General features: G+C 35.1%; 1 protein-coding gene across 1 annotated transcript in view; it reads right to left on the bottom strand.

Annotated features, from left to right (window-relative positions):
* Positions 1 to 13,923, bottom strand: part of COL24A1 (collagen type XXIV alpha 1 chain) — a 395,634-nt gene that overhangs the window by 297,447 nt on the left and 84,264 nt on the right. The window contains exon 12 of the mRNA XM_059061755.2: positions 10,528 to 10,572. Coding sequence (XP_058917738.1) covers positions 10,528 to 10,572 — 45 coding nt within the window. The remainder of the gene's footprint in view (positions 1 to 10,527; positions 10,573 to 13,923) is intronic.

Raw genomic sequence — 13,923 nt, 5'->3', positions numbered from 1 at the left:
ATATACACTAAACAGGCATTAGTGATAAAGTAAACAGGCATTACCAATAAAAACAGAAATTCAACTTTTTCCAAGACAAAGCAATGAAAACAGAAGACTGAACTAAATTGTCTAGGACTAGACACACTAACATCAAACCCATAGGTTAATTTTACATATTCTACACATGAATACATACTACTAGAAAATCCTGATATTTTAAAATCCTTCAAAGGGAAACACAATTATTGTAGGTAAAGGCTAGAGTGTAAAGTGCTCTGTGATAATCCAGCCTCTGCCTTTCTTTTCCTTATAGGTAAGACAATTTGATCCACATTTCAAGGTCAACCATGTCCTCACAGTTGAGATTAATTTAAAACTTCGGTAGGAATTTAACGGGTTTTAGACAAATTCTTGGAGATTTAGCATCAAGTCAGGCTTACTGTTAACCTAGCTATGATCTGGGCCTCAGTTCTCAGGCTCAAGTTCCTGCCTTGCTCTTAAAGACTGGTTACCAGCTTGTACTCTAGTTCTGGGAATTGGAATCTGCCTTTTTCTTGTGTTCAAGAACCAGTTTTGCCACACATTATCCCTCAGTCATAAGGGCCACGCCTCATTCTTGCCATTTTCCCACACTGAGAATACAAGCCAAGCCAAACCTCACTTCCATATTTGCACTCACAGTTCCACATTCCTGATTTTGATAACCTACAAGACTCTCTTGAGTTTTCCCTTACATTATCCACCCTGAAAATAAATGCCTGCCTGAATTCCCATTTGTTGGTGTCATACCTCTATGAAATCATGCTCTTCCTGGACTTCCCCAAAGTTACAAACTACAGTTCATTGGGCATCCCTCTTCTCAGGAACTGACCTGACCGTGAAGATGGGTTTAATTCAAAGTCCTGGTCTCTTTATACATCTTGTCAAGCTATAGTTAGCCAAACATAGTTACTACAGATCATCCCAGTAGAATCCAGAAAATACATTTTTCCTGAAAGAGGCAGAATCACTGAAAAATTAATGACAATATTTTGTAATGCTCTAGCAACAGTAGTTCTTTCTTTATGAATTAACTTCAAACTTTTCCTGGGACAAAGAAAACACTGTCTCCAAATTCTCCATAAAGAGAATTTGTGTATTTGATGGGCTTCCCTGGTGGCGCAGTGGTTGAGAGTCCGCCTGCCGATGCAGGGGACACGGGTTCGTGCCCCGGTCCGGGAGGATCCCGCATGCCGCGGAGCGGCTGGGCCCGTGAGCCGTGGCCGCTGGGCCTGCGCGTCCGGAGCCTGCGCTCCGCAACGGGAGAGGCCACAACAGTGAGAGGCCTGTGTACCGCAAAAAAAAAAAAAAGTATGTATTTGAAACACGGCTGTGCAATACGTATTTAAGATTGTTTGGGGCTAAAGATAGAACTAATAACAGATGTCTAACAGAAGGATTTTATATTCTGAAATTCTAACACTGGAGTTAGAAGCCAAAATACAGTTTACTTTAAATAGACTCTTCTAACAGAAAGCTGTAAGAGAAAAGGAGACACTCCTTTCTATAGTTGGAAAAGTAAACATCTCTGAAGTCCCGGTGCCTTAAGGGTGTTATTTTTGTCCACTATTCTAAGGCTGTGATACTTTGATATTCATAGGAAGAAAACTGAGTACTCTTTTGCTCTTTGTCAAACTTCAAATATAATATGATTTGATTATTTATAATCTGTTATTATCAGATCTGAAAAAGTCCTTAGAAAACCTGTGTATTTTGACAACAGTTTTCTAGGTACTGTTGAGTCAATCGAAATCTCCAATATCATGTTACCTTCAATCCTGGAAAAATCAGTTCTGGCATAGATATTTTAGGTCTTGGAGCTACATAAATTTGCTTCAACTTACTACAAGAGACTACTGATTAAATCAATCTGGGAGCCCTGTAAAATGCTTTTTTAATAGCACCTATAGAATTTCCTGACTGCGCACTACAGAATGAAGTTTGGAAACTTTGCACTAAAAACAGAGCTACTTGGAATTAGTAACATATATAAAATATGAAGTTAACAAATACATATATATCCTCTTTCCCTGTGTCTCTCATTTTTTAAACAACATTCTTCTTTTCTATTATAAATCAGAGGATGGTTTTATGCTTTTAAATAATTTGGTTCATATCATATGCTCCAAGAAGCTTCTCAAAGACAGTAAAACATGTAAAATAGAACAGGAGTTCTTTGGTGTTTTAAAAAGAGTCCTGACCAATAAAGATTGTCTACTACCTTGTTTTTAAGATCTCTAATATTAACTGACAACAAGAATTTTGATCCAATTGTGACATTATAGGGAGTGTGTAGGAAGGAAGAAAAGGAAGAGGTAAGAACTATAGTATCTCAATATCAAAAAGCATGAGTACACAAACACTCACAAATATGTAACTGATTACATAAGGCTTTTAAAAATAATTGTGATTAGTAAGTACCTAATACTAAGACCCTAAAATCAAAAATAGTCTGTAATACAAGGAAGAAAACCACTTCTCAAATGTCAACAACCTAAGACTAAGGAACAAATGAATGTTAATAAAACTACTTTTACATAGTCTGATCCTAAAATATACCAAATTCCTCACAAAACCAGTTTTTTACTTTTCCTGGTTAAAAAAGCAAAAACACATTATGTGACAAATACTAACTCTATCTGCAAACTCTGAATAAATACAATGTTTTATTTTGGGGAAGAAAGAGTTTTCTGGGAAGATTTAAAGTGAAATAACACAAACATTAATGTAAAAAAATACCAGTACAAGGTTAAAGAATAAATAACTCAAACAACCAAAATAATATGTTATTTTAAAATGTATCCATTTTCAATAGCATTCACATAATATTTATACTGTCTAGGAGAGGATATCTCTTACCTGTAAGTCTATAATTTCATTAAAACAATACAGACATCACTAAGGAAGCTGGCTCACAACAACTTAATTCCATGCTTAGTGTTTACTCAGGGAAATAAGTGATTCTTTGGCAACTAGTATGAGCATATGATTTATAGCAACATCTTCCCAAACTTAAGCTTAGCAATATTACTAACAATTTTGGACAGGACTTTGACTACTCCCCTATATATTTCTATGCTGCACACGTATATGATGTCATGTCAATACACATACACTTTCATATTTTTGTAAACTATTTACACCAAACATAGAGCTTTTGTACTCAGGTTAGAAACCAATACAGTAATCCAAAAAAGCTTATATTTATAGTGACCTAAACTTGGATTTTGAGGTTTTCTATGCCTACTACCTTCACTATTTTGACTATCAGAGTGTTTCATATTTTATAACACAGAAAGTGAAGTAATGTATTTTACCAGTTTCTGGCTTTAATTTCAGAGACTCTAAAAATATAAGTGTAATATGTTACATAAAATTTAAGGAGTTATCTAAAAGGAGTTACTATTATTCTACAAATTACATATTACAATAATTATTTAAAACTGAATCATGTCCAACAGGCACATGAAAAGATGCTCAATATGGCTAATCATTAGAGAAATGCAAATCCAAACTACAATGAGGTATCCCTCACACCAGTCAGAATGGCCATCATCAAAAAGTCTACAAACAATAAACACTGGAGAAGGTATAGAGAAAAGGGAACCTTCCTACACTGTTGATGGGAGTGTAAATTGGTGCAGCCACTATGGATAACAGTATGGAGGTTGCTTAAAGAGTAAAAATACAGTTATCATATGACCCAGCAATCCCACTCCTGGGCATGTATCCAGAAAAGATGAAAACTGTAGTTCGAAAAGGTACATGTACCCCAATGTTCATAGCAGCAGTATTTACAATAGCCAAAATATGGAAGTAACCTAAGTGTCCATTGACAGAGGAATGGATAAAGAAGATGTGGTGTGTGTGTATATATATATATATATATATATATATATATATATATATACACACACATATATTCCATTTTATATGGAATATATTAATATACATATTAATTATATATAATGGAATATTACTTAGCCATAAAAATGAATGAAATAATGTCATTTGCAGCAATATGGATAGATGTAGAGAGTATCATATGAAGTGAAGTAATCAAAGACAAATATATGATATCACTTATATGTGGAATCTAAAAAAGTTATACAAATGAACTTATTTACAAAACAGAAACAGACTCACAGACATAGAAAACAAACTTACGGTTACCAAAGGGGAAAGGGGGAGAAGGGAGGGATAAATTAGGAGTTTGGGATTAACAGATACACACTACTATATATAAAACAGATAAACAACAAGGACTTACTGTATAGGATAGGCAACTATAGTGAATATCTTATAATAATCTATAATGGAAAAGAATCTGAAAAAGAATAATACATGTATAACTGAATCTCTTTGCTGTACACCTGAAACTAACACAACATTGTAAATCAACTATACTTCAATTTTTAAAAAACTGAATCATATGCTATGCTCAAAGACTGAGTAATTGTATCTACCTAAAATTTGAGGAAACAAGCTCATTTACAATGTAAGACTAATCAAATTAATTAAAGGGGAGTGGTTATTATAATAAAGTACATCTCATCTTATTCTAAGGACAGTAAATGAAATCACATGGATGGGATCCACATAGCTGTACCTTAATGAAGCACCAACCTACACCTCTAAATAGCTATGAAACCAGCAGAATATTGGACATAGCAGTCTTTGACATATGCATAGCCAAAAATTTCTTAAACATGGGTCCTTTTTAGATTTCAGCATTTCCAGGTTTCTGTATTTTCTTTCACATGTATGGTTTCTGTCAGCTCTTTATGTTGGCCTGGATCCTTTAATTCTGCTTCTGTATTTGAATATATAACTGATTCACTTTGTTGTAAAGGAGAAACTAACACACTATTGTAAAACAGTTATACTCAAATAAAGATGCTAAAAAAAATAGTATACGTAATTTAATAAATGACCAAGAGAAAATGGTCATATTTGTATTCACACACCTAATACCTTTTCCACATGAAAGAGAGTGGAAATGTTATCAAAAGATATTTTCCTTTTACTATTATTAAAACAGTAGTAAGTGACCATTCTTCTCATGGAATTTGAATCATCTGAATTGAAATGTAAGTGTCTCATGCCACATAATATCCCATGCTAATATGTTTGCCCTTACTTGATGTCAAAGATATCTGAAGATGATTTTACTTATAATAAACAGAACATGGTGGAGCATTTATGCATAGGATAATATTCTGGAACAGTCTCTGAGGTCAACCTTGGCATAATTTGACTTGTGGTTGTAACTGTATCTTAGTCTATGTACAGTAATTTCCTCATAAACATGATCATTTTGTGGTAAAAACAAGAGAAAGTACATATACTATACATGACACAGTACAGCACTAGACAGATTTTTTATAATAAACACTATTTAGGAAAAATGAAATGCATGTGTTTTTCAAATATAATTTTTCTAAGATCTAAATCTATTACAAAGGCATATATCTTTAAAGAAATAAAACTTTACAAATTTTTTAATATAAAGAACAGTGCACTCAAAAAAAAAGAACCCAGTGATCATTCCATTCACTATCTTTCCACAGTTTTCTTGAACTCTTCTTTTGAGCTCAATAGCATCTGTTGGATAATATTATAATTCCCTGTGGAGTAAGAAACCAGAAGTTATCTATAAATTTCCATGGACGATTTTGCAGTTCATTATGGAGTAGGGAAGTAGATAATACCTATACATTGTCAAGATAAAGTTAAGGGACTTCTGTGGTGGCACAGTGGTTAAAGAGTCCACCTGCCAATGCAGGAGACATGGGTTCAAGCCCTGCTCCAGGAAGATCCCACATGCCGTGGAGCAACTAAGCCCATGCGCCACAACTACTGAGCCTGTGTTCTATAGTCTGCAAGCCACAACTACTGAGCCTGTGTGCCAAAAGTACTGAAGCCCGTGTGCTCTAGGCCCTGTGTGCTGCAACTCCTGAGACCACATGCTGCAACTACTGAAGTCCACGAACCTAGAACCCATGTTCCGCAACAATAGAGAAGCCACAACAATGAGAGAGCACGCGCACTGCAACCAATAGTAGCCCGTGCTCACTGCAACTAGAGAAAACCCGCATGCAGCAACGAAGACCCAACGCAGCGCCCCCCAGGAAAGATAAAGTTAATATCTATATAAGATCAGTTATATTAATAAATAAAGATGGTAGCTACTTAAGTGATATATCACAGAGACTCTGTGAAAATGTTTCCTCAGCAATGCCTAAAATTCCACCATTAAAGATTACTTATTTTGTCTTAAACTATATTTAAAATATAATTACTAATGGGTAAGGTAACACTTTAAGCACTGGAAGTAATATAGTAGCATAAATAAATTAATTAGTTCTTTTACTGACAGCACACTTTGGTAGGAGATGGATGAAAAAAAATCAAGACATAGAATGGAGAAGACAAGAATAAAGAAGATGAATTTCACCTACTATCAATTTTGAGATAGCCCAATCTGCGTATTTAGATTAGATATTTGACGTGTAAGAGAGATACTTCTGTTGGGATATGTGTAAGAGGGATAAAATGTAAAGAAATCATATACTAACATTCAGAAGTATAATAGAGTGTAATCAAATGAGATGGCATACAAAATATTTAACAAAGTGCTTGAGACTAAAAATTGGTGATGATGGTAATGATGATGGTACAGTTTCTGCTGTTATAAATCTTACAAGATTAACTTTAATGTTGAATGTAATTGCAAGAAAACAAAATGTTCGGCTTTTCATTTCTTGACAGTTTAGTAAGTTTATCTTAATATGTTAAAATCTTTAAAGTGAAACCACTCCTATCCAACACAGTTTTGGAAGCCTTAGCCACGGCAATCAGAGAAGAAAAAGAAATAAAAGAAATACAGATTGGAAAAGAAGAAGTAAAACTGTCACTGATTGCAGATGACATGATACTATACATAGAAAATCCTATAGATGCCACCAGAAAATTACTAGAACTAATCAATGAATTTGGTAAGGTTGCAGGATACAAAATTAAAGCACAGAAATCTCTTGCATTCCTACGCACACTAAAAATGAAAGATCAGAAAGAGAAATTAAGGAAACAATCCCATTTACCATCGCAACAAAAAGATTAAAATACCTCAGAATAAACCTACCTAAGGAGGTGAAAGACCTATACTCAGAAAATTACACAACACTGATGAAAGAAATCAAAGATAACATAAACAGATGAAAAAATATACCATATTCTTGGATTGGAAGAATCAATATTGTGAAAATGACTGTACTACCCAAAGCTACCTACAGATTCAATGTACTCCCTATCAAATTACCAACGGCATTCCTCACAGAATTAGAACAAAAAATTTTACAATTTGCATGGAAACACAAAAGACCCTGATAGGGCTTCCCTGGTGGCACAGTGGTTGAGAGTCCACCTGCCGATGCAGGGGACATGGGTTTGTGCCCCAGTCCAGGAAGATCCCACATGCCACAGAGCGGCTAGGCCCATGAGCCATGGCCGCTGAGCCTGCGCATCCGGAGCCTGTGCTCCGCAACAAGAGAGGCCACAACAGTGCGAGGTCTTTTTCTTTGAAAAAGAAAAAAAAAAAAAAAAAAAAAAAAAAGACCCTGATAGCCAAAGCAATCTTGAGAAAGAAAAATGGAGCTGGAGGAATCAGGCTGCCAGACTTCAGAGTATACTACAAAGCTACAGTAATCAAGACAGTATGGTACTGGCACAAAAAGAGAAGTATAGATCAATGGAACAGGAAAGAAAGCCCAGAGATAAACCCATGCACATATGGTCACCTAATTTATGACAAAGGAGGTAAGAACATACAATGGACAAAAGACAGCCTCTTCAATAAGTTGTGCTGAGAAAACTGGGCAGCTATATGTAAAAGAATGAAATTAGAACACTACCTAAGACCATACACAAAAATAAACTCCAAATGGATTAAAGAACTAAATGTAAGACCGGACACTATAAAACTCTCATAGGAAAATGTACGAAAAACACTCTGACATGAACCACAGCAAGATCTTTTTTGACCCACCGCCTACAGTAATGAAAATAAAAACAAAAATAAACAAATGACCTAATGAAACTTAAAAGCTTTTGCACAGCAAAGGAAACCATAAACAAGATGAAAAGACAACCCTCAGAATGGGAGAAAATATTTGCAACCAAAGCAACAGACAAAGGATTAATCTCCAAAATATACAAACAGCTCATGGAGGTCAGTATCAAAAAAAAAAACAACTCAATCAAAAACTGGGCAAAGGGCTTCCCTGGTGGCGCAGTGGTTGAGAGTCCGCCTGCTGATTCAGGGGACACGGGTTCGTGCCCCGGTCCGGGAAGATCCCACATGCCGTGGAGTGGCTAGTCCCATGAGCCACAGCCGCTAAGCCTGCACGTCCGGAACCTGTGCTCCGCAACCGGAGAGGCCACAACAGTGAGAGGCCTGCGTACCGCCAAAAAAAAAAAAAAAAAGGCAGAAAACCTAAATAGATATTTCACCAAAGAAGACATACAGATGGCCAAGAGGCACATGAAAAGATGCTCAACATCACTGATCATTAGAGAAATGCAATTCAAAACTACAATGAGGTATCACCTCACACCAGTCAGAATGGCCATCATAAAAAAAAATCTACAAACAATAAATGCTGGAGAGGATATGGAGAAAAGGGAACCCTCTTGCACTGTTGGTGGGAATGTAAATTGATACAGCCTCTATGGAGAACAGTATGGAGGTTCCTTAAAAAACTAAAACTAGAACTACCATATGACCCAGCAATCCCACTACTGGGCCTATACTCTGAAAAAAACATAATTCAAAAGGACACATGCACCCTAATGTTCATTGCAGCACTATTTACAATAGCCAGGACATGGAAACAACCTAAATGTCCAACGACAGATGAATGGATAAAGAAGATGTGGTACGTGCATACAATGGAATATTACTCAGCCATAAAAAGGAATGAAATTAGGTCATCTGTAGAGATGTGGATGGACCTAGAATCTGTCATACAGAGTGAAGTAAGCCAGAAAGAGAAAAAACAAATATTGTATATTAATACATATATGTGGAATCTAGAAAAATGGTACAGATGAACCTATTTGCAGGGCAGTAATAGAGATGTAGACGTAGAGAATGAACATGTGGACACAGAGGGGGAATGGAGAGGGTGGGATAAATTGGGAAATTAGGATTGACATATATACACTACCATGGGTAAAATAGCTAGTGGGAACATGCTATAAAGCACAAGAAGCTCAGCTTGGTGCTCTGTGATGACCTGGATGGGTGGGATTGGGGGTGGGGGGTGGGAGGGAGGTCCGAGACAGAGGGGATACAGGTATACATATAGCTGATTCACTTCACTGTAAAGCAGAAACTAACACAACATTGTAAAGCAATTATACTCCAATAAAAAATAAAATAAATTTATCACATTTTGACCATGTCATGAAAAAATAAATCATGTTCTTCTAAGTAGTGTGAGGTAGAAGACAGACAGCAGAAATATCTACGTAGTAAGGAAGAGGATCTCAGATTTACATTCAAAGGAGCTGGGCTCAATTCTTTATTTACCACTTTTAACTATGTGATTCTGAGCAAGTATTTTAACGTCACTGAGCCTCGTTCTCCTCACCCATATAATAGTGCCATTGTCCTAGTCTATCTTCAAGAAATATTGCAAAGCTCAAAGAATAAAATGCTTTAAAAGGATATGAATATTCTGGTGAGATCTGTAATCCTTTAGTATTACAATCAGGATTTTAATTATACACACCAAAATTTTAGAAAAGCTGTTATTAAAGACAATTTTCTTCCTCACAGAGTAGAGAACAGAGTATAGCACAGAATGTCTTAACCTAATAAATATCTTTGAATTGTAATAAAAAACAGCACAAGTGAAAAGCAGGTGGCTAATTAGCTATACTAACACAGCCAGGGTAACCCAAGGATGCTTTTTCTGAACTACAGTTTTCTCATTTGTTAAATAATGGGGTATTAAGATAATGTCAAAATTTCCTCCCATCTCTGAAATTATTATATTATCTGGCAGAATTCACTTTACTTGATTGTTTTTAATATGAAAATATAAGAAACTAGTTTCTGAGCTAACATCTGAAGCAGGCATTTTAAAAACCTCTAAAATATGAGGGTGAATAGTGCTATCATTAGTGTTTTAAATTGTTCATGTATTTCCTGTGACATTTTAATTTTAGCACCTTGTCATGGGGATAAAGGTCTCTCCCACTGGTATATTAAATGGGTTAGAAGTGTTACATTTCGAGTTATTTTTTAATCTAAATACTCCTTCACACTCTCAGGTATTACTGGATAGGCTGTTAAAGTGGCAAATTTTAAACTCTGTTGAATGAGATGGATTGTGGATAACAAGAACAACTACTACATTTGTAGTTTAACAGGTGAGAAATATGCATATAATTAGATTATACTCCTCTAAACCGTACCTCATAAAACAAGAATCAAATTACCTGTCTTCCCTTAAGACCCCTCTTTCCACGGATCCCAGCAGCACCCTAGAATGTGAAAAAGTCAAAAGTAAATACTTGTTCCCTTCTTTGATTGGGTTGCTTGGTTTTTTGATATTGAGTTGTATAAGCTATTTATATATTTGGGGTATTAACTCCCTGTCAGTCATATTATTTGGAAATATTTTCTCCCATTCAGTAGGTTGTTTTTTTGTTTTGTTGATGGTTTCCTTTGCTGTGCGAAAGTTTTTAAGTTTAATTAGGTCCCATTCATTTATTTTTGCTTTTATTTCTTTTGCCTTAGGAGACAGATCTAAAAAAAAATTTTTATTTTTGGATCTGTGATTTATGGCAAAGAGTGTTCTGCTTATGTTCTCTTCTAAGAGTTTTATAGTTTCAGATCTTACTTTTAGGTCTTTAATCCATTTTGAGTTTATTTTTGTATATGGTGTGAGGAAATGTTCTAATGTTCTTTCACATGTAGCTGTCCAGTTTTCCCAGCATCCAAAGAAGACGTACAGTTGGCTATCAGGCACATGAAAAGATGCTTTACACTGCTAATTATTAGAGAAATGCAAATCAAAACCACATGAGATATCACCTCACACCTGTCAGAATGGCTGTCATCAAAAAGAACACAAATAACAAACGTTGGCAAGGATGTGGAGAAAATGGAACCCTCCTACATTGTTGGTGGGAATGTAAATTGGTGCAGCCACTATGGAAAACAGTATTGATGTTTCTCAAAAAACTCAAAATAGAACTACCGTATGATTCAGCAATTTCACACCTGTGTAAATATCTGGGAAAAATGAAAACACTAATTTGAAAAGACTCAGGAACCCTGATGTTCATAGCAGCACTATTTACAATAGGCAAGATATGGAAAGCAACCCTAGTGTTCATCAGCAGATGAATGGATAAATATATCCATACATGTGTGTGTGTATATATATATATATATATATACACACACACACACACACATATGTATATATGTGCTTGTGTATACACACACACATATACACATACACACAATGGAATATTACATACCCATAAAAAATGAAATTCTGACATTTGCAGCAATGTGGATGGATCTAGAGAATATTATGCTTAGTGAAGTAAGTCAGAGAAAGACAAACACTGTGTGATAATTCCACTTATATGTGGAATCTAAAAAATGAAACACACAAATGTATATAGCAAAACAAACAGACTCACAGATACAGAAAACAAACTAGTGGTTATCAGTGGGGAGAGGGAAGGATTGAGGGGCAAGATAGGGGTATGGGATTAAGAGATACAAATTACTATGTTTAAAATAGATAAGCAACAAGGATATATATTCAACAGCACAGAGAATTATAGCCATTATTTTTTAATAACCTTTAATGGAGTATAATCTATTAAAATACTGAATCAAGATGCTGTATACCTAAAATTAATATATTATAAATCAACTATACTTCAAAAAAGTAAATATTTGTTGAATCAATTAATGAGTTATTTTTTTCTCAGCCATCAATTCATGAAGTATGCCAAAGAGAAAAATAAGTTATCCTTTAAACTGGTGTGATATTCAGAAAAGCTTCAATGTATTAATTTAACTCAAGTGGTCCCTTTTCTTCTTCATAACAAAAATCCTGATTTTATTCAGAAATCCATCCCATCTGTATTTCCAAATGGGATCCCGCCATTCCTCTGGTGATAGTTATTTGTCCAGAGGTGGCATGCAACCAAAGTTGGTACAACCAGACAAACAGGAAGTCTTATTTTCTGTACCTAACAGACAATTACCTCCTCTCTGTCTCCCTGTCTCTCTGGCTGGACATAAACTAAGGCATATTTAGCCCTTGCACTGAGAATCTTGCAATCATATGAGAAACCAGCCTTAGGATAAAGCCAGCATTAGTCAAGGCAAAGCAGAGAGAAGGATAATGATATCACTGTGCTTGGGATTATATTGTGCTGAGATCCCACCTAACCCATGGGTTTCTGGTCATAAGAAGCAGCCGTAGGGCATAGTACTTAAGTACTCAGTCTTTGGAGCCAGAATATCTATGTTCAAATTCTGGCTCTGCTCTTATTACCTATATATAGTCTTAGGTAAGTGTGTCTCTCTGTATGCCTCATTTTTTTCATCTATAGTGAGAAAAATAATACTACCTATCTCACTGGGTGTTGTGAGATTAAAGGAGCTAATTCGTATGTAGTATTTGCATACTGCCTTGCATATAGATGTAACCATTCGATAAATAATTTGCTGTTATCATTATCATCATTTATTTTAAATTTCCTCATTTTGAAGCCAGTTTGAAATGGGATCTTCTGTCACTTGCAGTCCAAAGTGTACTAACTGATAAAATCCCTTGAGAACTTATAATCATTTTTTTAAGCCTTAGGGACTAAGAAATATGTCAGAACCATGTAGCTTGGGATTTTTGTATATACAGACAAGTTAGCAGATATCAATGGTTTAAGTAACCCATTTACTTTAATTCAACAGTGCTTAATAAATATTCATCTAATATTCTCTATTGAAAAAAGAGTTCAAAGATGAGCAATATGACTCATTTCTTGAGGATTTCATGCATCTTTACAGAATATAGCCAAGCATTTAAGAAAAATAATTATTTTCTAAAACTTTAGTAGCTTCAGTAAATCTCAGCAGAAAACCTAAGGATAGTGCAGATAGAATTATATAAGAACTTTTTCATATATACATGCATGTGTATATTACTGACTTCCAGAAAGAACTTTTTCTTCCCATTTGTTTTCAGGAGTGATTAGAACATTATTGTCTTTGGCTTTTCTCTACTTAAATATTTCATAACATAATACCACCACCCAGTTAGCTATACCATTCATAGTTTTAGTGAGAATTTTGAAGTAGCCTAATAATATTAGGACATGGTACCTATAATAGGCAGAATATCACATAAGGGTCTTATATTTATGATTTGAGACAGTCTTGATATATTCATATAAACTAGTCGAAATTACTGAGTATGATTATAGGCATTGTGCCTATTGACAGTCAGTGTCACAGGGATCCTTGAATTCAAGATGATGACATTTTGCAAGGACATATAACTTTCGTTTATTTATTACATCAATTACTAGAAATAACTTCATTCCAACAAGTCAGGGAAGGATTGTATCATAAGCAGCACAGTAATTAATAATGTAAACTATATATACTCCTTTGGGTCTATAAGAAGCAGTTCAGTTCTTTGCATGATAGATTGGAAATATCATTTGTAAGTCTGCTGTATTACATAGTAGTTAAGTGGCTTAGTTGTAGGATCACACTGAAGATATTGTTTGCCAGGGAAAGAAATGACCTGTGCGCTCACCACAGGAATATCTTCACCTCTTATCTCTAAAGACAACTAAACA

The sequence above is a fragment of the Kogia breviceps genome, chromosome 1, assembly GCF_026419965.1.
Source record: "Kogia breviceps isolate mKogBre1 chromosome 1, mKogBre1 haplotype 1, whole genome shotgun sequence".
Taxonomy (NCBI): domain Eukaryota; kingdom Metazoa; phylum Chordata; class Mammalia; order Artiodactyla; family Physeteridae; genus Kogia; species Kogia breviceps.
The sequence above is the reverse complement of the archived record's forward strand: the minus strand, read 5'-3'. Positions and strand labels throughout refer to the sequence as shown.